Source organism: Hyalella azteca, unplaced genomic scaffold, assembly GCF_000764305.2.
Source record: "Hyalella azteca isolate HAZT.00-mixed unplaced genomic scaffold, Hazt_2.0.2 contig12565, whole genome shotgun sequence".
Lineage (NCBI taxonomy): Eukaryota > Metazoa > Arthropoda > Malacostraca > Amphipoda > Hyalellidae > Hyalella > Hyalella azteca.
Window position 1 is genome coordinate 31,540 of NW_025942520.1, and position 25,826 is coordinate 57,365.

Below are 25,826 nucleotides of genomic sequence, written 5' to 3' on the forward strand. Positions count from 1 at the left end.
AAATTGCATTGTAAAAAACTATCGATTCACGAAGGAAGCAATGAAACAAAAGCCAAATTATTTTGCTTTTAATATTTTTTGTACAAGGACGCCTCCTACACTAAGCACTAACACAATATAGCACTAATCACTCGAATGTTTCTTAAGAAACGACGTAGATGCTTTCAGCAATAACTGACGTTTATACGTCATACATACGAACACACACATGCTGTCAATCTGACAAAGTAATAGTAATGGCACTGTACACGCTTACGTAACCATGCCGCGTTGTTAAAGTCGACGATTACGCAACAATTCTGGTCACCATAAAGTTGATTTGCATCAAGGTCGACAAAACTGTATTGAATCGCAACTTCTACCATTCGAGAAGAGAGCCCCTGAAACCTTATGACTTAACCGTGTCTAGATGGTAATACGGGAAGAGATCAAACTTGTTGAAAAATCTGCGAAGACCAAATTTCTGGTGACAATGGAAAGCTTTTGCATTGTGAGGACTGGAGTACATTTTAATAAAAGCTTTTATCGGTAATACTCCAAACTACCAAGCTCCAAGCGAGTGAATCTAACAAGTCAGAAATTTAATTTCTTACTAAAGCAACACGCAAAAATTGCAGGACGATGAACAACATGAACGGAATGAAACAATTTTCCTCAAATGCAGGCATACTTTTAGAAAAAAAAACTGCCGTTAACTTTGTAACATCACTAGTTTTCATTCAGAATATCACTATTACTGATCCGATCAGCCACAGTGCTCGCAACTGCACGCAAAACTAAAGGAAATACTATTGTGCTCATCCTGGATAAGATTATAGTCAAGTACACAATACACAAACAGCCGGAACGTGACTTGATTATACAGACATGCCAGCACACAAACTATTCTCCAGGATGGTGGATCAGTGGTAGTAATCACTTCAAGGCTCCGTCACTTACGAGCGTCGCCTAAGGACTAGCTATAGAGGAAGGTCCATTGGTGACTTAAACGTAGACTAACTGAGCTTACGAGCTAACCTTCACTAGTTAGGAGTACGTTTTATAGTAAAACTAGTCAGCAAGTTGTCCTGCAAACCGACGTATCGGTTTACCACTCAAGCTTACAGATGCATGACTGCGCGCCTAAGAACTGTGACAAAACATAAGTTTTACTTATCAAACCACCACAAACAAAAAGTCTGAATTGAACCATCGTCATCAAAGCGAACCAACTGCTACTCAAGGACGTTACTTCATGAATAAAATGTGTGTCTGTAGTTCTTCATTCTGGTTTGAGTAGCTCAAAACACTGTGCAGAGGAATTCACAAAACTCACACAGATAACGACGAGGCATTACAACGTAGAAGGGCTTTAAAGAACTATGACTATGTTACGAGAGCATCCTTCCACATAAGCATTGACCCGTGAGCTGCACATCACATCTCCTTGCACAAATAGAATAAACGCTACGTGAGAAAAATGCGCACGAGAAAGTTCGTGAAAAATATATCACATTCAAGAACCTCCGATTTGCCTGCAATTTTTTAAAATTTGTTTTGCTACATTGATGTCATGGAAAAATTATTGCCTTGTTTAAGTTAGCGAAAGTATTTAGAACAACCGAAAAAAATCGTTAAATATAAAAAACGATAGAGCAAGATGAGCAGAACCGACTGAGAGGCATTTCATGAACAGGGAATTCCGTGCTTTGTTTTCAGAGATTCTAATAATATCATGGTTGACGGTTGTGCAACGCACAGCGACCGGTTAAATGAGAACCAGTAAAATCGGTGAAAAAAACAATCCGCGAGTTGAAAGAACTCAAAAGGAAATGGAAAAGAACAGGTAAATGGCCAAGCCAATGAGGAGTAGCTGAGGTATGAACCAGACCCTTGAGCAGGATAACGACCATTATGAGTTAACTATAATCTAACTCTTAGAAGTCGATGCTTAGAGGATCCTAGATCCAGATGATCAAGCAGAGCTGACTCAAGTTGAACTCAATAAACCAAACAAGATGAGAAAATTGAGCAAAGGAAACGCTCATCCCTACTTACACAAAATGCAATAGTTAACGGTAAACAATTAAAAATACAGTGGCGATGTTAAAAACGTAACAATTGTTTAAAAGTTGGAATAAGAAACACTGCGGCATCGTCTCCGGTCGAGAAGGGCACATGCAACATTGGTCAGCAGAATAGAAAAATTAATGTAAAATTAATAATTTATTTCCATTCATTCCAGAAATGACACGACAGTGCAGTGCAATAATTACACAAACAGAAAAATGACTCAAAGTCAAGACTTATGAAAGCTAAGAAAATTTGTCTTCACAAGCATATTGGAGAAAGAACTTTCAGTCTCGACTGTTCGTTGAATAAATGACAAGGAACGAACGTGGACTTCACGACAATCGAATTTCAAAGAGAACTATGCAGACGAAACGAACAAGAGACGAATTTTTACATTATTTAATAATGAGACGAACAGGAAAAAACTATTTGCTCATTCTGCTATCTAAAACAAGTTTTACACGCATCACACAAGTTTCAAGAAGTCCAATTAAGAGTAACAAAAATTATGGTAGGAAATTCTTAACGATCACTTTTTTAACTGATTATTACAACGTTCAGAAACTAAACGCTTTATCGTTGCTCTTCATCAAAAGTAACACAATTTACTGATTCATTTTTGTTTCAAGGATACAGCTTCACCAAAAGCAAGTCTTTAATTTCGATTTAATACTTTAAATATAGACCAATAACGGCTCGAGGACAAAGGAGACATCATATTCAGTTCAATCACGACGCAATTAAAAAGTGAACATTATTCAAAGCATTTAAGGGAACTGTTGTGAAATAATGGAGAAATCGGAGAACTAAATCTGAAATTTCAGCCATCAAACCTTTTTTGTGTATCAATCCAAGTAATCAAATTGAACTGTCATGTACGATTAATTTTGACAGTATGTCTGCAGTAAAATATATTAAACGAATTCAACTGAATTAGGCTTCATTGACTAAAAACACCCAATAGAACCAGATTAAAGTAATCTATGGTCCGTTAAAATGTTTGTAAAAACTGCCGATACGATTCAAATATAATTGTAATTCATTAAGCACGAGCTTAAGATACGAACGTGAAAATATGGTAATCGTAAGATGATAGAAATTCCAGGGAACAGAAAACGAACATAGGAAAATTTCGACAGAAATGGAAAAAAAGAGACGATACGCGACCTGAAGCGAAAGAAGCGTGGACTTAAAGCGCGCTCTCGGAGTGCTCAGCGGTGGAAAGGTTTGTAGTTGAGAAGACAATCAAGTGTCACGGTCCTTAAAGTGAAGGTAGTCTATGACTGAGGATGGCAGGTTGAGTTCCTGTAGCCGATGAAGACGCTGCTTCCCAACTGACAATCGCACTGCGCGCCGCGCCAAGTCCATCAGCGGAAGAGGGTCAGCTGAATGGGCAAAGAACACGGTTAACGTCGAAAAAATAACATAAATTGTCCGTGTCTATTTGTAGTAACTATTATTTTATATCAACTTTCAAAAATGCAAAACGGGTACACGAGATTAAGGCTGACAATATAGTTCTGATTGTCATTTCACGTCTAGTAAGCGGCTGCTTCTGCAGCGTGAGGGGTGGTAAAGTTGCCGTACACTTTCTTCAAGTTGAAAAATAGCTTTCATCTAAAAACATCAGAATAATAAATATATTTCTTGCTTTAACACAGTGTGAGATAATCAAGAAATAGAAAATTAGAAAATAACACGGATAGATTATCGAGAGACAATTATATCGCTCTAGACATGTCACAGAAATGACTGTGTTCCTAAATAAATATCCCAATTGGTGTTGTAAGGAGAGCACGATAGTCTACACGCACAGAGTGCATCACAACTCACGGCCCAGTCCTCCTAGATAGCGAAGTGTGATCTCGCAGTGCCCCCACACGGCTGAGACGATCAGATGAAGCCTCTTGCCCCGCAACCCGCGGAATGCGACCCCCAGGTACTGGCCATCTACCATAAAAGAAAGCGTCCCCTCCTCCATGTCCAATATGACTGCAAGAAAAACTCGGGTCAGTTCAATCCATGGCATAAATGAAATATAAATGTCAACATTTGCTTTCAGAACGTCAATAATTCTACCGGGCTTCCTTTGAATCAAAACAATGAAATTGCATACGATTGAAATGAACTTGAAATGAAAATTAATGCACCATGTATCGCAATATACCGACAAACAATTGGTCTTCATATAACATATCAAATGTTTTCCCTATTTCAAAACAAGAAAAAAGTTCTGCACATTCGTAACATATGGTAAGCAATCCATAACGGGGCTAAACTTACTTATAAATTTATCTGGAACAGCAAAGGTTTCGTCGCAATTTAATAACTTAGGATAAGTGATGCCGGAATTTCCTCCCTTAGAGTTGTGATGAAGTTTGTTCCTGCCAAGGTCCCAGCCCCAGGACTGGTCATTGCTGCCTACGAGTGACTGGTACCCTACAGAATGAAGGGGAGCTTCGGGTGTAGCAACACCTACGACCGCATGGGTGCCCCTCTGTCTGGTAGACCAGGTCATCTCCCAGTAATGGATGCCACGGGTGTAACCCGTCCGACTCCTTATACAGTCTGTGCTTTGTGCGACCGGGTGCCGATGGAACGTTGTCTTATCGTCATCCTTGACGAAAATGTTGAGGGAACGGTCGTCGGGATCCCAGGAATGCTTTACGGCCACTTCTCTGGAAGCAGGAGGCATGTCGAGCAGCATGTCCAGGCGCTTGGGTCTGACCAGGTCCTGCGCCATGGCGAGCTCACGTGTGAAGCGATTTTGCGTTGACGCGCCGCTTTCAGCTGCTCCACTCCTTCCCGCCGTCTTCAGACCGCCTGAAAAACAACAACTTGTTACGCACAGAAAGTGTTTAGCACTGCATGAAATGTGTTTGACAACATAATCAAATAATATTGTTGATGACTTTGAAACATCTCTTGCATTCGGGTACAGAATTTTAGCACGAGTTTTAGCGAAAGCAATGTTACCAAAAGAATAATGCACTGAGTGGTATTTAGGCTCAAATGTCCTAAAATAAAGCGCCGCGCGCGTTTATCGTGCGAAACTGCCGTGAATCCATAGATTCTAGCAAGAATGTATGCTAACAAGAGCTGTACTGGAGCTCTTCAACTCGCCTCCGCGACCGTTGCTGGTGCTGCCTAGTATCAACGGAAATGCCAGAATCAGGCGGAACTTGCAACTAGCCATGAACCTGCTTTGCCTCCAGTCAAACGTTAGGTGCACTTTAGAACTTCTACCTGCAGGTGCAATATACTTCAGAACTAAAATATGCGAACTCGGATTTCGAGATATAACCGATCCAATTTTACGCGTCGCTAGCATGAACTCGTGTATGGATCACTCGACTAACGTAAAAACTGTGAGCGATGAACCACTTTGCTCGAGTAATTAATTCCTCAACTTACTTAACAGATGGAAGCACTCGATGTTGAGCTATGTGAAAACATAGCTCAAGATAAAAGATTAAATACAAATCTATGGTAGATTGTAGAATAGAGAGTTTATTTCCTCCAAACAAGCGCTCTTGGTGCATTCTAATCCAAGTAGCAAGTATATGCAGAGCTTAAATGACATCGCTTCGTTAGGGAGACATCCACGAAACATACCTAGACTGGTTATCGTTATCTTTATTTTAGAACCCTTCGACAAGCGTGAATAGCTTGAAATACAACGATTAAGTTGATAGCAATCCAAGAAGCACCAACTGAAAAGCAGGTGTGTTCATGGAAGCGAGGTTCGGACGGTCGTATGAAGGTGAGACTGCGCGGCAGGGAGGAAGAGCTCGGTGGCTATCAGAGAAGACCTGCCTTCAGGCACAGGAAGTCCCTTTCTATTCTGCCTTCACTCGATGGCTTCGGTTCTAGTCTTGAAACTAGAGTGATTCACAGCTTTCGGTAGCCCACTCATTGTAAATAAAAAAATTTTGGAGAGTATAGACATCACATAAACTTTCAAATCCATTTGAATCGAAGGAAACAAGTTTCGCCGATTTTTTGTTTGTAACAAAATAACTCTGATGGCAGGATATGAAATGCAGCAGGTTCGCTGAGAAAAAACAGCTTTCGGTAGCCCACTCATTTTAAATAAAAATTTTTTGGAGAGTATAGACATCACATAAACTTTCAAATCCATTTGAATCGAAGGAAACAAATTTCGCCAAATTTTGGATTTTTTGTTTGTAACAAAATAGTAACTCTGATGGCAGGATTTGAAATTCAGCAAGTTCGCTGAAAAAACTTACTTTGCAGGAATTATTTCACAACAATATGGATGCCTGAAGTAAATCGAAAAATTGCGCGCGAAACTCATCAGTAAACCAAAGCAAACATGAACTAAAATCCCAATGAGAAATAATAAAAAAAAAAACAGGAAACAAGTTCAACCTTCAGGGTTATATCAGTGCAGTATTTTTGATTGTACGTCCGCTCACAGAGGTGGTTAATTTTCTGCCCCGGCATGACAAAATTGATTAATATTAACTTTCTCACGCTGATATCTCCGGTTTCAACCACACGATTTAATTTAAATCATTTTTCCCATATACTTTGAGTCACGTTCAACATTAACTTCAACGCAAACTTGTGTTTTAGTAGCGCAGTAAAAAACTTCAACTTAGCTACATTACAACTCATGTTGTTGATGTAAGGTACTATCGCACGTTAGGAGTACTGCAAATGTTCTGCAGCTTGCAGCATGGGTGTGCTAGATAAATTAAAAAATTATGACATAAAATGCAAAATTTAAATGTAAATTTGATGGAGAACTGCAGTGTTTAATGTCAGTTGCAAGCAGGAAGGCGTACGATGAGTCCAATGAACCAGGGATGGCTGGTGCCGCAATCATGTTCAAGGCCATGCAGGCTGAAGCCTCGCTGTACAACTGGTGGCGCGGTCCTATAGGTGACCGCCGTACAAATTCAAACGCATAACGCATATGGGACCAGCTCAAAAAAATGAATACAGATCACATCCGTTTGCAGATCAAGTTTGAGACTCAAAATACTTTTGATTACACCAAAATTCTGGTGTAACTACATTTATATTATAATATATAAACGTAAAAAACGAGAATAAAATAACGTAATTGCGGGTATTGTTGCTAAAACGTGCAGGAGTTAGTTGAAATTTACACACAACGTAAGAAACAACCGTTGCTCACAATGACGTCTGTACCTCGCATGCAAAATAAGCAACACGTATGGGACCGCATACAAAATAGGAAAAAAATCTCATGGTCGTGAATATAGCATTCACGAATTATTAGACTGTTTATTCCAAGAATTTTTTTCGTTATACAGAAAAATAACGAAAAAAGTTCCCATACACGAGTCGCTCGATAAAAATTACTGATGCTTGAGCAATTAAATGCTCAATCATCCGCAACGCGGTCTTGAAAACACATCTGGTGAAATCTGGATACGCGAGAATACCACAATCAGCGTTCAACAAACGTACGTTTAAATATAGAGATTATTTCTTTATGTTCGCAAACATGAACATCGACACAATCCGTCTTAAGAGTAATTAAAATATTTCTGTCCGCCACACTTCAGTAATGTATACAAAGGAACACACGTTATCACGGAACTCTAAGGATAAGACAAGAAAGAGACTGCCGTTTAAGCCATAGACACAGCGGTGCGTGGCTCAGAATACTAGTGGATTGTGTCAACATTTGACGTTACGATGACGGAAATAACGCCGTTTAAGCACCGCCATCATTAATATGAATTAATAAACAATTAGTAGCGTTAAATAATTTTGTAGTCTCATACAATACGTGTTGATGAATGATGATGTTATAGCACAGTCTTCTCAAACACTTGTTAGCACTGAAAAAACGCTAAGGTCTCGAAAACTTAAGAGTGATTAGCCAAAAGAAAACTGTTGGGGCAATTTTAAACTTATATCTACAGAATCATCACGTGTAACACTAGAATGTGTCAAGTCTACCAGGAGTCTAGCCAAAATTAGACGACAGATAAACAATGTACGAGGAGCTAAAATAATTAATTGCAACCGTATAAGAGAGCGACACCAAAGCTGAAAAAAAAACTATTCAAAACTGGATTTTGCATTATGATATTCGACCACAGCACACTGGAAATGCGTCACTGGAACGCATTATTGCAGCAGTGGTGGAAATGAGTCATTGGAACGTTCGAACCGCGGGAATGGGAATGAGTCACTGAAATGCCTCTCTGCATAAAGGCAGCAAGAGTAGCCTTACTTTCTGTGCAACAAATTTAGTTGTTCGAAAAAAAAGCAGAAGGCAACGGATATCATTTCTTCAATATTTATAAAAACTGAATGACTTGAGGGAAAAGTCGCAAAATTTTTCTGAATCATTTTAACTCGAATAGATAAAAAACATTTGTTTTAATAAGGCAACTTTATCGTTGTTAGCGTCGGAAGTGCTCAGACGTTAATAACAGCAATTTTGAATTTGATGGTACTATAGAATACACGACGCAAATCGAGCTAACAAAATCAAGAAGAACCAAAATCAAGAAAAACCGTAACGAATCTAGGAACCGTTTGCTCACTGGAGCAAAATTATACGTGGGACGTGGATAAATAAGCTCCACAATATATGTAATTGGTGGCGCTCGTTAATCGGAACGATCCTGCATGCACGACATCTAACGTGATGTCCGACACCGAAACGATGTTACGGGATAAACTTTCCATAAATATGTCGAAACAAACAGTTAAGAATAATAGAGACCTAAGGTGAACAAATCTGAGCAACAGCGTAGACTCCGCTGCAATCAGCTACGTACGTAACATAAAATAATTTAGTAAGCAAAACTTCAAAGTTGTAAAGAATCAAACGAGGAGAAAAGATATGCGCTTCTTGAAAATTAAAATAACTTAAGAGAGAGCAGGCGCAAAAGTACACACAAGAGTAGCATTGGCAGTCGCCAATGCGTACTTTTTTGCATACCAACAAAAGACAGAAGTAAGCAAGCAGTTGCCAACTATTCCAAAGAGCTGACGATGACGCTGAGCGCGCTGACATTGTCTAGATGTTGCCGTAATCTTGCCTACTGGCAAATACGCTCGTGAATACCATCCGGGAGCACCATAGCAGCTTAATCTGAGACAGACATCTTTAGAACAGTTGGCTCGTAAAACAGTACTAGTAGTGAACACCGAGAAACATTGAAATAAATTGAATACAAAGCCCTTGTAAAAGCCCTATAGGCCGTAAAATAGATGACATTCAGATGAACCGAAAAAATATTATGAGCGTCTAGTGCGGCAATCCTTATATCAGTGCGAAAAAATACGTATAAGGTAAAAGTATACGGAAAGAGGGGAAAATCTATCGAACCATTGGCCTTGTACATGACGAGCTCTCAGTTTTGGGAGCAGGTGTTAAAAATGTAAACTGGTGTAGAAGACGCGCAATATTCATGTCAGCTGACCTAGTATATTTGGTAACCGAAATTTTACGAATGAAAAACTACGAATGAACCCCTATAGTGAATACGAGAGAAAACAAAAAAGTAAAAAATATAATTCAGTATACTCACTGCAGTGAGTGACAGAGAGCGCATTTTCTCGTCGACGAAAACTTGAGGTCACGTACGGACGGACAGACAGACAGACGGACGGACACGGCGAGCACAATAGTGCATTTTTTCCATAACTGAGAAAATGCGCTAAAAAGGACGTACGAAGAAGCTGCATGAGGGAATGCAGATACTCATGAGTGAACAGAGCATTTAAAAGCAGAAGCGTGTGAAGAAGTAACAGAGAGACTAGCAGAGGTGACCTCGAGTGCAGAACTTGCGCCACTGACATTGAAACTCGCTCAATGTCGAGCATAACCTGGACGCCAAGCTTGGCCGGATGGCTTCTATGTTCCCAGCGTCTGCGCTTACATTATATCATATCAATTATATAATGAATAATTATAACTCAATAACTCATAATGTATATAATTATACATTATATAATTTTAATTATATGATAAATAATTGACCTATAATTACAAATTGAAAGTAAGTTGTATAAATGAAACAGCACGCAAGAAGCAAATTCCGAGTCTTGCGCAAGTCTGGCAGGTGGAGAACATATCAGTTCACAGCTGCGAGGTGAGTGTCCATTACTGAATGAGTTCAGCGCAGTCTATCAAGTAAACACTTGAATAGTAGTTCCGATTTAAAGGTTGAAACAGTGATTCTCCTCTATGGTGCAAAAATCATAGAGGCATCACATTCAAGATACATAAAACGTAGAGTGGTATAGAAGTCAAACAAATACGAACTACACTGAAGGTAGTTAAATAAAATAAAACCTTTGTTAAAATAAAAAAATGTAAGGACCTTGCTGGCCTTACATTTTCATTTCGTTACCGATATCAGAACATTAATAGGCTTATAAATACTCAATTCCACGTCACAGGGTAGCGATTGGACATGGCATTCCTACACAACACGCTGGTCTGACTTTAGAACAAGTGTCACTCACCATAGTATATGTGATATGTATGATGGTCAAATGTATGCGAAACATGGCTAGTATCCACCTCCATGCTCACCGGCGGTGTATCACCACGCATTTTCAATGATTAATAACAGAAAATTACACGTTTCTGACGTCAGGAAATTCAACTATTATTCCACGAACACAATCTTTTTTTGCTATAAGTATCTGAACACTTGTGTTCTACTTCCAGAAGTAACCTTCACCACAAGGCAACTTGAAACGTAATTTCATACAACACGCCAACTCAAATCCAACGCACGGTAAAAGATTGAATCTGTGATGATTAAACGAAAAAGTGCGATATAAAAACGTCTGCAAAGGAATGACACAATAATTCCAGTAAATTATTAGTGAAATATAACAAGCATGCTCAATAATTTCAGGAGAAATATTGTACTAAATTATTGTACTGAAGACTAAATGCTTCTCTGTGTTAAGTATGAACACGTTTGCGGTAAAAATCATGTAGCGTTGCAATATAAATTTGAAACAAAGGAAAAACCGGAGGCCAGCAGTTGTGGAAGCCAAGGTATTGAAGTTCACGGTCGTGTTAAGGTTCGCTGTGCTAGGCCGGTACCAAAAAATGACCTTGAAAAGCGGACTATTAGACGTGGGTGATCCGAGGCTCCTGAGCAACAAGGAGAATACCTAGTTTCTTTACTCAATATTACCGTAGTACGCATCAGTAAAATTCAATTACTCTAAGCCAAGCATGAAAACGATGCGAGTCTAATGTAATGGAGACTTTGGCGAGTGCCTATATTTCAACATCACTGCGAATTACCGGCAGTATTGCAGTGATGTGGAAATACCTGCAGTTTGTTATGCCTACATAAATAGATAGAAAATCACAAAACATCTGCGAACTGGAAATCTCAAGAACACTACTGATGACAGACATTAAAATATGCAGTAAAGGTCAGTCTAAGTCATCGAACTCGAGCAGACAAGCCAAGCGAGAATACGAACGTCAAGGATGCGATCACAAATGACGTACATAAAAAAAGAAAAAAAAGAAAAAAAGATGAAAAAGACGGATGCTGGAAGAGGCAGGAAGCCAAGCAACACATTAGAGGACGTGCAGTCAATCAAGCATGAAATAATCAGAGCACTACTGGGCTGCGCATCAGTGGATAAATTCATTGGAATCGCAGAGTCTAAGGTTCCCAGGAAAGAGACTAATTTAGTAAAAGGTGGAGCGTGCTTAGGTCTCGTCTCGCACACGGTCGTAAATGGTACGGACACGTTGCTACTATGGAGCAAAATCAACGTTGCATCAATGGCCATTTCCAGGAATGATTTTTTTGTGTGTGGCGCTGTGCTCTGAGGTACACTTTCATTCACTTGACGCACTACACGTCTCAAGCTAAAATAATTAACATTCTAGTTGATATTTAAATGGACCAAAATACATACCGTGGTTGGAACTCAAAACTGATTAGGCTAGGCCCCCGAAAAAAGAATGGATTATCTGGTAAAGTGAAAATTTTATACATATGACCTTCGCTCACAACATAGCGTAGCATTTAACACAGTAGTCAACATCAAATAAATGTTGAGTGCAAAATAATGGCCCAGCGCACGATTACTCATGAAAATTCATGAAACGTGGAGGACTATATTGGAAATTTTATGTTGATTCATTAATCCCATATACTTTGCAGCATCATTTTCACTATATCACATATCAGTATGTCATTTCGTAAATGCTGAAATTTTGGTCAAGCATCCCGAACTGCCCTTCATGTCAGACATCTGAAATCAGGTAGAATAAGACATAACTTAGTTTAAATCACGTAGAATACGACAAAACTCAAGTACTTTTTACTAATGCGCAAGAAACGGACGAGGGGAACCATGAGCTATTTATTGGGAGCTCCTGTCAGCTGAAAAGCAAGCCAACAAGCAAGCACGCAACAGGATGATCACCAACTGAGTTCTACGCTTGGCAAAACAAACACGATCTTAACATCACTAGAGAAATATAAAAACAAGTAATACAGTTCTCCAATACGATGAGTTTTTTTAAGGAAATGACTCAATTACACAGGCAATGGTGGCTTTGTACGGATAGAATTATGAACAGGGGACAGCTTGACCTCCTGCTAAAGGAGCGAGCGACACACGGACACCCCATTACCACGGCGGTCAACACGACACTGATGAGCCTCGGCGCCCGGGCTCACAGACACAGTGCGAGCGGCGTACCGAACTTCAAATGAACGCTAAAAGGAGCGAGTGTTTGTTCACTTCCTCTGACGTTGTATGAAGCGCTTACTGGCTCACTGCTCTCAAGCTTACACCTGTCTCTTATACACATCTAGATGTGTATAAGAGNCTCTCAAGCTTACACTGCTTAGTGCTTCACAAGCGTGTACTGGCTCAATGCTTAGCAAAAGTTTAACGTCTCATTGCTTCACAACCGGATACTTGTTCCTTGATTCCCCCTGTCACCGGCGTACATTGCTTCGTAGCTTCTCAGAAAAAAAAAACTGCTTAATCAATAGCCCACAAATTCTCCCAGCTCCATTGATGTTATAACATGAACGCTTCTGGCGGGAAACAGAATGGGCCTAAAACCGGCGTAATAACGAACTTTTAAGAAACATCCTAGCCAAAAAAGCCCTATCTCCGTCAGTAACAACAGACGATATATGGTCGAGCGCGAGACTTTACTCGATGCCAAACTTTTGTTGTACGCTGCTTCAACTTCAATTTGAAGACCAACGAGTAAAGTACTTAACAGCTTACACAGTGAGGATCCGGTGCGGCTAGATTGTTAATACTCTACTCGAGGAATCGTTATCACCGCCCCCGCTCAGACAAAAACGTACACGGAGCCTTCTGCACAGCTACAGGAGGCGCGCGCACAGGCAGGTGCGTGTACGGCACAGGAAGGGTATGTGTGCGCATGACGCGTGTGCGTTCACGCAGCACTCGGAGACGCACATGCGTTCAGTCGTGTGGAACAAACACAAGTCTCATACCAACGTATGATATTTTAGTCTCTGATGAAAACTTGAATACAAACACTATAAGCAAATAAGTGAATGACTTCAGACAGAAGGATAATATTAAGAAAGCCTCTTCACCGCGATACACTAGGAAGATCAATTTGTTTTTCATACAAGTTCAATATCTACTGCAAGACTAATATAGGATTTCTAGTACTGGGTCTAATTTTCCCTGATGAATGAAATGAAAGCTTGCAGAATGTGTGTTTAATCCGCAATTCAAATCAAATGGCAGTCCAGCAATGTGACACGAAAAGATAATTGATATTTGTCAATTCGCTCGCAATCCTGTATCCTAACGATCACAAGTTAACATGTAGTTTTTGGCAAGAAAAAAGGTGCCGGGATCGAGAAGAGGCATTACTCTTACGCACGTATACGTTACGCATTAATAAAACCAATTCATATTTACGCAACAATTTTCCAAAACAACTATAATATCAGAGCTCTTTGAGCAGATAGCGCGACCATACACGTGATGGCGCCTAGCGTGCGACAACAAGAATAACAAGAATGTGCAGATATCGATGGCCTTGTCACACGCATTTCGGTCGCCATATCGTGAGTGCGTCCTCATAAAATATGAGGTCACAATTATATTATTGCCCTAAAATAAAAGTCTCGATAAAGAAACACATTCGAAATCTTGCGATGCATTCTACCAAAATTGCCGATTATATCGGCGTACAGAGAAATCCCCTTCAACTATTAATCATTTCGTCGATCAATAATATCAAAACTGTTAACTCCGTGAGCGCAATTTCAAAACATAAATTCTCTGATATACCGATAGACAAAATTTTTCTTAAATAGAAAGGAGAGCATAATAAAATAAAAAGACGCGTTTTGGCAGAAAACAGAAGTAACACGGAGATGAGAAGAGCACCCAAAAGGAAGAAGGCGAGCATGACGAAGAGAAAGGTTGCGTGTAAACGAATAATAATCTTTGTCTTTGACGTTGAAATAACAAGTGAATGACGTTGAAATAACGAATTAGTATAATAATATGACGTTGAAATAACGTCTACGTGGCAAGTAGACGCAGTAGGCAAACGAATAATAATAATAATAATCTATAATAATCTCCCAAAGGAAGAAGGCGAGCACGATGAAGAGAAAGGTTGCGTGTAAACGTTGCGGCGCGTAGCACAGGTTGCGGTGTAAGCCTAACAGCCTGACGCCGCTGCTTCATGAAGATGCGAGTGTGTGGACGCTCGCTGACCTTGGAACACAAGCTCACGACCTGCTAGACTTCACCTCCTGGCTTGAACCTCTCGTATTCCTGAGCCGCGAACCTTATAACCTTCTCATACAAAACAACGCTTTCAAACACGACAGTTTCCTCATAGTTATCTCAGAAAACACTAGTTTTCGTGTCACCCGCTGGCGATTTCCTCGAGTCAAGTCTTCCCCAGAAACAAAGAGAGGTGATACTTGAGTGAACTAATTGCATTATTCACGCGACATGCAACATTCTAAGAAACATTACTGAACAATATAGTCATTAAAAACGACACACTTAACTTCAGCATTAAGATAGCATAGCACCAACGAAAGATTTCGATCGAATATTAATAATACATTATGAATATTATGAATCAACTTCAGTTGTTTTCAAATGGCTTCCATAGAAATATTCGTATGTCGTGAGTTACAAGTCACCTATCATAATAAAAAAGTGAAATGTCATATGCAGCACGATACTAATATTTAAGAATCCTGTATAAGGCGAAACAAACAGTCGCCGCCGACACAAAATAAATAAGACAATTTAAATACACACAGCTGGAGTTATTTTTAGTTATTCTGTCTGATTTTTACAACTTGCACGCTAAATGAATAGAAAATAATGAAACTTTGAGCTCTAAGTTCAAACAAACTGACAAATCGTTCATCAATCTATAGGCAGATTGAGAGCGTCGTCAAGGCGAGTCAAGATCATAAGATTGAAATAGAATAGTCATGTCAGCACGAATGCATAAATGAACCAGGAAAAGGAAACACTGAGCCATAGAATTTAGTGCAACAGGCACGTGGATTGTATCAAAAATATACGGTCTTGGAAGTTGATGATACAACAACAAATTATAAGAAGAATAGGGGCGTTGCAGTGCCTTGTCGGGAAATAACTACAAGTCATTGATCATAAACACTACAACTATAAGTCAGTGATACAAATTTGTCGTAAATATTTTAAGAATTTTGACAGCCTTTATGCATCATTTATGCGTATCCAATAAAGTCTTCCAGAATATACAAATTTCTGGCGTTTTCAAGGCAACTTCGTAAATTTTCCTAACATAACTTTATTAATCAATCATTCAGTAATTTTATGAGTGCCCCATTTGATAACATCATATATAATATTTTAAATTATGGCACTGGAGTATCTATACAAGAGTTATTTGAGTGTCGCAACACGCAGCGTATCGGGATATCATCAAGATAATACGGATAAAACCGTACCGAAAAGAAATAAACAATCGAACGGATAAAACCGCTTTGAAATTGTTTCGGACATAAACGATATAAATATGTAGATACGGCCCAAAAATTAGAATTTAATAGGGAAAATCATACCATATCTCTCATCCAGCGGTAAATTACACGCCTGTAAATGTATTTTAGGGAGCTTGAGAATCACTTCAGAGCCACGCAGGTTCGAAGACCAGTTAGTAACATATAAAACAAGTAACTATCGCCATGTAAGATTGCTCGTTCGCTCAGTAAAACCCTCATGTTGAGAATGCTCTTTTAGTATTCTACAGGTTCGTCTAAGACTGCCTATCGGAAGTGTACAGGTTCGATATGACTGCCTATCGACAGCTTGTGGACGGAGGACGACGAAAACGGCGGACCAGCGCGGCCATGGATCAGGAAGTCCTAAATTTGGCTTAAAGATACGAGAATTAAAATAAGGTGGCTATTTTAAACGTAGAATTAATGGGGATTTAATGGGTACTCACTGGACGTCTTCTGTCCCATGGTCATACGATTGCGGCTGCGTGTTGTTCTGAGGTGCCTGGACGCCCCGGGTGATGATGTCGCTGCCGCTGCTGCAGTGACGCCAAGAGATGAAGACCCGCCGCGGGGGGAAGAATTTCCCGACGATGACCCGCGTTGGGTGTTCGGTGTTCCTGGAGTTGTGCTCCGCAGCAGTGAAGAAACCGTCAACGACGAGGTACCGTTCGCTAAGTTCTCGTTGTTACCGCTGTCGCTGCTGCTACTGCTGCTGCTCCAACTGCTGTTACTGCAAGACCGTGGTCGAGACGACACGTCTCCAGGTTGCGTTTTTTGAACACTAGTCCGTCCTCCGGGGGAATTTTTAGACCTAGGTTTCTGTAACCGGGACGAAGAGATGCAAGACGCTGGAGAGGAATTGCCTGAAGTACCTGAAGCCCCACCGCAAGATCCGTTTGTTGTAGGAGGCGAAGTAAAAGTCGGCCGGGGTCGAACGTTCCGATAGCCGAGGTGATTGCTGCGAGGTTTGGTAAGAGAATTTCCGGTTTTGTATGCGTGATTGCTGTTTACTTGGCGATGTTCGTCGGTGGCCACAGCGTTGTAACCATTGCTCGAGTGCAGGGAGTCCCTGTGACTAGCCTGCAACGAAAAAAAAACGTTAACATAACTCGCCAAGCATCAGGTTCACTTATGGATTTCAAGACCAGAAAAATGACGAGTATGATTCGAGCCTTTAATACTTTGAATAGCAGTAGAGCATCAAAAACGAATTTCGCCCCAATCTTGAGATGGCATTAAACGAATCTCTTATCGCGAGATTCAGGATTCAAATTTATTTCCTACCACACGGTGTTGGCTTCAATTCGAGATGTAAGCCTATTCTCATTTGCTAGTTCTTTTTTTTAATGAAACATATGAAGATCAATAGCCACCTGCTGCATTACGTACTTGATGATTTTCTTTCTCAGCAAACATCGTTGACAATTTTTTGCGGATGATCAGTTGATAGAAATAATTTAGCAGACGAATCAGGATGACATAATAGCCGCGGTGCTCTTGTCAAGTAGCCTAGAAACGTAACTATGATACGCGATAGGTTTCATTGAGCAATTATCTTTCAAGGACTCTTCGCAACATGATAGACTCACGGAGTGGGATCACCTTATATACGCGCCGACGCACAAATGAGCATAGAGTTATTGGTATGTAAGACTATAATACTTGGTCCATAACTTCAACACAATGTTATTTCGGTGGGCGGTATTCCGGACATTGCAGTCTGTAAGTATGCTGCAGGTAATCTTTTAGCTATGTTATGTTTCAACAGAACAACAAGATGTGCTCAAAGAATTGATCTCACTTGTTTGCTTAAATCGCAAATTAACTAAGAATTTAAAAACAAGGAATAGTCCACAAAAATTCATATTTTTATAGAACACTTTTCGGAGACCAGCTCCATCGTCAGTTCGTAGAATCAGTAAAACGTTCCCTTTACTACTTCCCTTTACTTTACTTTTTACTTTACTTTACTAAAGGGAACAGTGAAAATAAATTTCGCTGTGAAAAGGGAACTGTGAAAATTTTCACTGTTCCCTTTACCACGTTTTACTGATTCTACGAACTGACGATGGAGCTGGTCTCCGAAACGTTTTCTATGAATGAATTTATATCACTTGTTTGCTTAAATCGCAAATTAACTAAGAATTTAAAAGCAAAGAAAAGTCCACACAAATTCATATCTTTATAGAAAACGTTTCGGAGACCAGCTCCATCGTCAGTTCGTAGAATCTAGAATCACAAAGCAGAAGTCACAAATTAATACATTGAAAGCACAGAAAGAAATTAAAAACCTAAATTTACAAGTAATAGACAGAGCAAAAAAAATGAACTATCTATTAACAATTTCAAGGGGATAGGAGCTAGCAGCTGAATTCAAACTGGGCCTAAGTTTAAAGATGTACAGTGATTCTAAAATGCGCAAATCGGAAGTCCCGGAGGTGGAAGCTAACACCCTAAAGTCACTGTCAGAAATAGGGACATCACACTGCTCGGCGTGAGCGCGCACAGCCGAATGAGGTGGGCGCGATAGCAACTGTCCGGTTCTACAACTCCTGCCCTTATGCTCAGAGACCCTGGTATAAAGATTGCGTGACGTCATCCCGACGTACGCAGATGCACATCGTGCACAACAATATTGATAAACCAGGGACGATCGCATATGAACAGGGAGCATATCTTTATATCTAAAGAAAGAACCGATTGTGAAATTGTTAACCAGCACAATATGAAGATTGACATTTGGGAAGTACCTATTGAACAAAACTTTTAATTCTCTTGACATAGCTTCGGACGCAGGGCCGAAGTATGGAAAAGAACAATAAATAACTTTCCTACTATCGCGCTCAGGAGCAACCTCACTGTATCGCTTCGACATGAATTTCTTGATTTGGGTAAACACCAAACTTGCTGGAAATCCATTAAGCGAGAAAATATTATTGCGTAAAAATTCAAATTCAGCGTGCATAGCATGGTATGTGGAACAAATGCGAAAACCTCTGTGTAATAATGTTTGAAGCCCATTTAACTTGAATCGGAACGAACAAAAACTAAAGAAACTGGTACTTAGGCCGGTGAAAGTCGGTTTTCGGTATACAGAAGTCAGAAAACGGCCATTAGATTTGGTAATATTGCAATCGAGGAAGGACAAACTATTGTTAGAATGAAGATGTGCTCAACCATGCAAAGTTGGGTGATTATGCTGTAAACTGAACTTTTCATCTCGCGATTGTATTAAAGACGAACTCAGGGAAAAATAGATAATTTTAGGTTCACGACCACGATCAGAACCAACAACCGATGTAATGTGTTTAGTGATGAAAGGATATACAGTGATGAATAAGAAGCCATACAAGGAGGAATGGGGGCGGGTATTGTACGTTTGAAGGGATGTGAAAGGTACTGGAGCATTTGATGGTGGAATCTTAAGCGTGGGAAAGATGACTAATGATAGTGATTCTGAAGGGAAAGATGAGTAATGATAGCGATTCTGAATGAGGGAGCGAGAAAAATACCTAGCTGGTGTTTGAGAGAACACGTCAAGAGTGAAATGTAGTGATTGAAGTTTTATTAGAGGTAGCAACTGTGACTGCGATTGAAATTGCTAAAATATGTTCGGAGAGAATGTGGAAGCTGACAGAAACGAGAATAATGGCATGAATATTCTGGAAGATAATTGTAGGTAAAATAACGAAAATAGGAACAACAAACATTAGTTTTGAAAATATACGAATAATAAAAAAATGATAATGAATAATAACCATTAAGAATATTTATCTATAATGTGAATCCAGTTTTCAATTGATAGATAATGATTTCATCACGTATATAAGGTTTTTTATTTCAATATGAATGTCTCTCTTAGTCCTGGTGCAGTCGAGGGAAATGCTTATAAATATTTTTAATATGCTGTATTCAAACTAGCAGAATGTGTGCCTATTCTCATTTTTTTATGTATAACAAAGATCAGCATGACTGACAAATGCTAAAGTCTGACATGAGGTCTCTACGCCCAACATTCAAGCCATTGAAGTGAAAGTGAGGAAACTATAAAATCATAAGATCCCATGCTTTCTCCGCATGGTAGCATTGCTAGTGCAAGTAGCAAGCATTTTCATTTGGCCAACTTCTACTATTTCTTTCATTATGTTAATAATGCAATCTCCCGTCTGGTTTGATGGTAAGTCCGGAGTAACTCTACTAAAATATGAGCTTTGGCACAGTAATACCAAAATTGATCAACTCTTCAGTTGTAATGTTGTTCCATCATTAACATCATCCATATTAGGACGGATCCTAACTTTTTTATTCACTACTTTAAGTATTGTTGTCTTAATTCAATTTGTCTGTGTTTTTAGTTGACACTAAGTAGTAACTCGTATCATAGAGCTGATAATAATTCAATAATTAAGTAGCAAGACTTAAGACTTGAATTTTTGTTTGAGTGTAGACTAAATGAACTAAAAAAGACAGTTTTTGCATCGAGTTATGTTTTTGTTACACAAAACACCTTTAGCTAAACCTTAAAAGAACTCAACAATAAGGGCAAATTGACTTTGTCCTGAGTTTACTTGGTTTTCGTACGGTTTCAAGGTTTAAGCTTTGCAGAAGCGGCCGTCAACTATAACCACACCCACACTTTTGAAAGCACGATAATTACGCACTGCCAAATTAATAAAAAAATAAAATCCCTCCTATTACACTAGAAACTTCTTGCTTCAATACATAATTAAGTTTTACCCAGTCATTGGGATTGTTGGATTGTGAGACACATGAACATTTGACTCAGCAACAGCGGCGAGGCCAAGATAAGCCTACTGAATTTTTGTTGCAATTCCAATATTTCATAACTTCTGGTTACAATAGGTTAAAAATTGTCCAGTGCATTAAGAGTTCTAGAGTGACATGATGTACTGACCTTATAGCCTCTAGAAGCGTTCGTAGCAGGCACAGATGTCAGGGAGGAAGGAGGACCGGAATAGTTCAGTCTCTGCTTATTGCTCGCCGCCAGAGGAGATGTGGGACTCGTGTTGTTCTGGTTAAGAGTTTGCTGCGAGGCTTTGATGCTCGTCAGGTTGCTGTTGTTGGGCGACGTTGATGAAGTCAGGATGGCACTATTGCTCTTGATGGGTGCTTTATGTTCACACCCAGACGATATCTGCAAATGAAATAGAAACTAAGACAAAGAAGTAACAGTTTTAATGTCACAATTTTCATCAAAAAATGTGTGCTGCCAAATTACTTGTATTCAATTATTAGAATCAGAAAAGTTTTCATCGGCATAAGTCGAGTGTTGCAAACTGTTGCCGACAGCTAACATCAGAACAAGCTTGATGATAAGGCTGGAGGGATCACCGGTACAGGCTGAGAACTCATAGTGGCTGAGATACAAATTGGACACATTTGCTAAGAGAATAAATCAGAAAAAATGTAAAGAAATTGATTTAAGTACCCAGAATACACAGCTGAAAATGTTTCGCATCATGAAAATTTTAAAATAGGACTAAGCTTAGCGTAAAGCCTAATGCAGAATCAACCTAATAAATAACTTTATATGCCAATTCAAGGAGTCGAATCTTATCACAGCAATACCCATCACAAATGAAATATGAAAAACGGAAATCAGCAATGAAACATTATATTCACCTGTGGCGTTTTCACTAGAGGCATGAATGCGTCAAAAAATGAATGCGTCAAGGCAAGGACGTCAAAAAATGAACGTGTCAATTGCTAAGATAGGCAGACAATGAACGTGTTACTAAGATAGGCACCATACAATGAACGTGTCAGTTGCTAAGATAGGCAGACAATGAACGTATAGCTAAGACAGGCACCATACAATGAACATATTACTAAGACAGTCACCATACAATGAACATCTTACTAAGAGTCACCATACAATGAACATATTACTATAAGGCAGTCACCATACAATGAACGTATTGCTAAGGCAGTCACCATACAATGAACGTATTGCTAAGACAGTCACCATACAAAGAACGTATTGCAAAGACAGTCACCATACAATGAACATATTGCTAAGACAGTCACCATACAATGAACGTATTAATAAGACAGGCACCATACAAGGAACGTATTGCTAAGACAGGCACCATACAATGAACGTATTGCAAATACAGTCATCATACAATGAACGTATTGCAAATACAGTCACCAAACATTGAACGTATTGCAAATACAGTCACCATACAATGAACGTATTGCAAATACAGTCACCAAACAATGAACGTATTGCAAATACAGTCACCAAACAATGAACGTATTGCAAATACAGTCACCATACAATGAACGTATTGCTAAGACAGTCACCATACAATGAACATATTACTAAGACAGTCACCATACAATGAACGTATTGCTAAGACAGGCACCATACAATGAGCCTATTACTAAGAGTTACCTGGTTCCTAAACCTCCTGGCCCGCTGTTGCGTGGTCGCTGCGGTGGTGCCTGCAGCCGTGCGGGGGGACCTGCGAACCCTTCTCTCGCCACCGCCACCTCGGGCACTGTCTCCTCCGCCGCCGCCGCCTGCGCGGTGCGCTTCCGCTTTTATTTTCCTGCTCCTTCCACTCTCGTCGCTTTCAAACCTGAAATCAGATATTATTTTAGAAAATTCTATGTATTCATTCATATTACACAATGAGCAACATCGCTGTAGCATATTTATAGTACTAAAAGTACTAACTCGATCAATTAGCATATTTATAATACTAAAACTACTTTATACGTAAACAGATCAATGCATGGTTTCGAGGGCAAAACTTATAAACGAATAGTATTGCCTCGCAGGACTGTCATAACAAAAATTTGTGCGCAAGAAGTGGTAGCAGAATTCAGCAAAATTATCTCGTTAAAAAAGAAGAGTTGCTCCCCTTGGGACACAGATGCTTGTTTATGCATCAGCCTTTCACTGCAGCAGCTACTGCTGTCTCAAGTGGGTCAACGCGTGCAACTGGCAAAACAATGGACCAAATCTCAACTCATTCATCAATAGCTCGACTACGATAACTACATAAGAACCATGGTTAGAAGCTGTAATGTTGCGAGAGAGCAATTAGAAGAGGGCACATGACCTGCTTCTCGATGCGTGACAAAAAAGAAGAAGAGCATCCGTAGAAACGCAGAGTGCAATAAGGTTAAGCAGGGCACGCAGATAACGTGAACCAGCGGAGCTCTCCATTCTTCAGTATAATAGTCAAGATTCATCAAGGGAACCCATTTTTTCATCACAAGTCAACTAGCTTTATAGTTAACAAAGACTAGGGCTCATGAAATATGAAAAAACAATCAATTATACTTCATGAAACGCATGAAAACAGCGATACAAAAATAGATAGTATTGGAACCCACGATTGAGTCTTGCTTGACATGTATGTAATCATGAAAACTACGTTCAGTAAAAATAACGAAATAATTCTTATTCGAAATAAGGCAAATAAGATATCCACGGAGCTACACAAGTGCATTTTTTAAACAGAAGGTGGTCAAAGAGTACATTTTCTTTTCTCGTCGTGCATCAATTCTAGTTGAAGTTTTCTTTAATAAAAAACCATGATACAATCGAGCTAGCAAATTCAAACAAAATAAAACGCCTGATGCAAAGTATATATAAATTAATATAATAAGCATAGGTGACAGGCTTATTCAAAGAGACAGGCAAGTGCGCACCTTTAGTACATACAGCAGCTGCGTATAGAAGTAACGGAGTACAGGCTCTCACAGCGGTCAATACCGGCTCGCAGGGATAACGGTCTACTGGCTCCAAATAACTGACTTGCAACGCTCCAAATGGCCCTAGGTGAACCCACATACTGCGTAAGTTGTTCACTCGCTGACCTCAACTTATGAAATGACATCTTCACACCCAAGAAAAAATCAAGGATAAAATTCATGGTGATCCGATTAGCCACACTGAATAACAAAATTCAATGCTCCTTATGCTTCAATCTCCATAGAGATTTTGATTATGTAGATCATTACTTTCTTATCTTATTCTAAGTGATGATTTTTAGAGCTTAATTTTTTATCGTGATAAGAACGCAAATGGTCTTTCAAAAATAGTTGAAGTGGATGGACTGAAATGATTCTTTGCCCCTGAAGCATTGATCAGAAAACGCACGTATTCAATAGAGAAAGCTTTCGCGAAGTAGCACAGGTGCAAGCTTTGGGCGAAATAATGTAAATGACGCCACGTACTCATTAGATGACAATCTGTCGCGGGTTTACTCTCTCATTGCCTATAAGAAGTGATAACGTGGTATGTAGAATAGTGTTGGCAACTGCCCTAGCTTGTGCTGAGTTACAGGTTATGGTGAAAGGTGTTGACCCTCGAACGTGTATGAACGAACATCAACCTACAATTCGTCGACGCCCCTCGTCCGTTCCGGGATTATATAACGAGGCGCGAGGACAGCGTTACAGGGAATAAAAGTCACCATCGCTTAACTTGAAATGATTAGATGAATGAGAGCTAAAACACGTAGAATCAAAAGTGTTAATCGGGACACGTGATCAGGTGTAAATGTGAATGCAAACGTACAGCTTATGCTTTAATTTTATAGCAGCCACAGCAGGCAAAGAGAGTTTCTAAAAAATACAGATAGACGAGGATTTAGAATAGTTTAAATAACATCGTAGAAACTAAAATGAGAGAAAGCACTTTCACAGCAAGAGTAACAATTTTTGTCAACAGTGACTGCAGTTTAAGCCCATGCAGAAACAATAGAGGGACATTTCAATCGAGTTCTAATGACCCCATTGAAAGAGCTGACGAAGAAGAGGTGGAGCAGGAGACTATAGCGGTTGCTTGCCACGATAGCAAGAAGAAACATATGGTCAAGGTCATCAACATACAGGTTGGTCGGTTGAGACGACACGACCGGCGATCGGAGCACCAGCTTGCAAAACTCCTAGAAAGTAAGGGTCAAGTAACGCAACGTCATGACACATACCCTTGACTGCATGGTCGGCGTGGAGACATGCGATTTAATGCGATCATCATACGACACAATTGCGCGCTAAATGGCTCGCTCCCTTAAATGGCGGGTGTTTGTATGAGCTATATTGTAAGTGTGGAATGCCACGTACTTCAGTGCAGGGATTTGATTATTCCTCAAAAACATGTATTATGTAAAAAAAAATAAGTAAGACTTTTCCTCAGCCGATTTCAAGAAAAATTTACAGGTAGCAAAATTACCACGAATATCTGAGAAATGAATGATTTCTGGATTTGATTCGCTTCTACATTTGTTTTAATTATAAATTTTCAGAGGAGCAGGTGTCCAGTTCTCATCAATGAAGCACATCAGCCAGGGTCATAGCACACTCAGGCACAACATACCTTAAGTTTGCAGCCTGGCCGGAGAGGCCTAGCAGCGACTGACAAGAGTCATGTGCTTCACTCCCATCATTTACCAAGAAATTCATACAGGAGTTGGACTTTTATCAAACGCGTTTATTAATGATGGAAAATCCACATAATACGGCTCACATTTGACATGTGTATGGACTTGCAGAAAACCACTGGACGCTGAGCGTTCCGGGGACGCCATGTTTTGGCATCGTTTGCGCGACCGATAATATCGGATGATGGCGGGCATATATCTTCCTAATCTAGCAATGACGTTAAACAACGTTGAATTGCCGTTGATTCAGCCAAACAACGTTGAAAGCTCGTTGATTCAGCAAAGCAACGTTGAATTACCGTTGATTCAGCCA

The 25,826-nt window shown here is 39.7% G+C and overlaps 1 protein-coding gene across 2 annotated transcripts; it reads right to left on the bottom strand.

Moving 5' to 3' along the window:
- Window positions 1-55: 55 nt before the first annotated feature.
- LOC108668649 (mucin-5AC) lies at window positions 56-25,563 on the bottom strand. Of its 2 annotated transcripts, none has more exons than XM_018155891.2 (7): window positions 25,450-25,563; window positions 22,510-22,696; window positions 21,007-21,246; window positions 16,538-17,171; window positions 4,336-4,875; window positions 3,886-4,044; window positions 56-3,437 (listed from the first exon to the last, which is right to left on the bottom strand). In XM_018155891.2, the coding sequence occupies exons 1-7, from the start codon at window positions 25,533-25,535 to the stop codon at window positions 3,298-3,300; spliced, it is 1,986 nt and encodes a 661-aa protein (XP_018011380.2). In that variant the 5' UTR covers window positions 25,536-25,563; the 3' UTR covers window positions 56-3,297. The 2 variants fall into 2 exon arrangements, with proteins under 2 accessions (XP_018011380.2, XP_047739268.1); XM_047883312.1 differs by lacking the exon at window positions 25,450-25,563 and adding an exon at window positions 25,197-25,246.
- Between the last annotated feature and the right edge of the window lie 263 nt (window positions 25,564-25,826).

Excerpts from the sequence above, each read along its gene's own strand:
- LOC108668649 (XM_018155891.2), bottom strand. The coding sequence starts at position 25,535 with ATGAATTTCTTGGTAAATGATGGGAGTGAAGCACATGACTCTTGTCAG. Across the intron at positions 21,247-22,509 it reads CCAGGAGGTTTAGGAACCAG|ATATCGTCTGGGTGTGAACA; the intron begins GTAACTCTTAGT and ends TTTCATTTGCAG. Across the intron at positions 4,045-4,335 it reads TGTTCCAGATAAATTTATAA|TCATATTGGACATGGAGGAG; the intron begins GTAAGTTTAGCC and ends TTTTTCTTGCAG.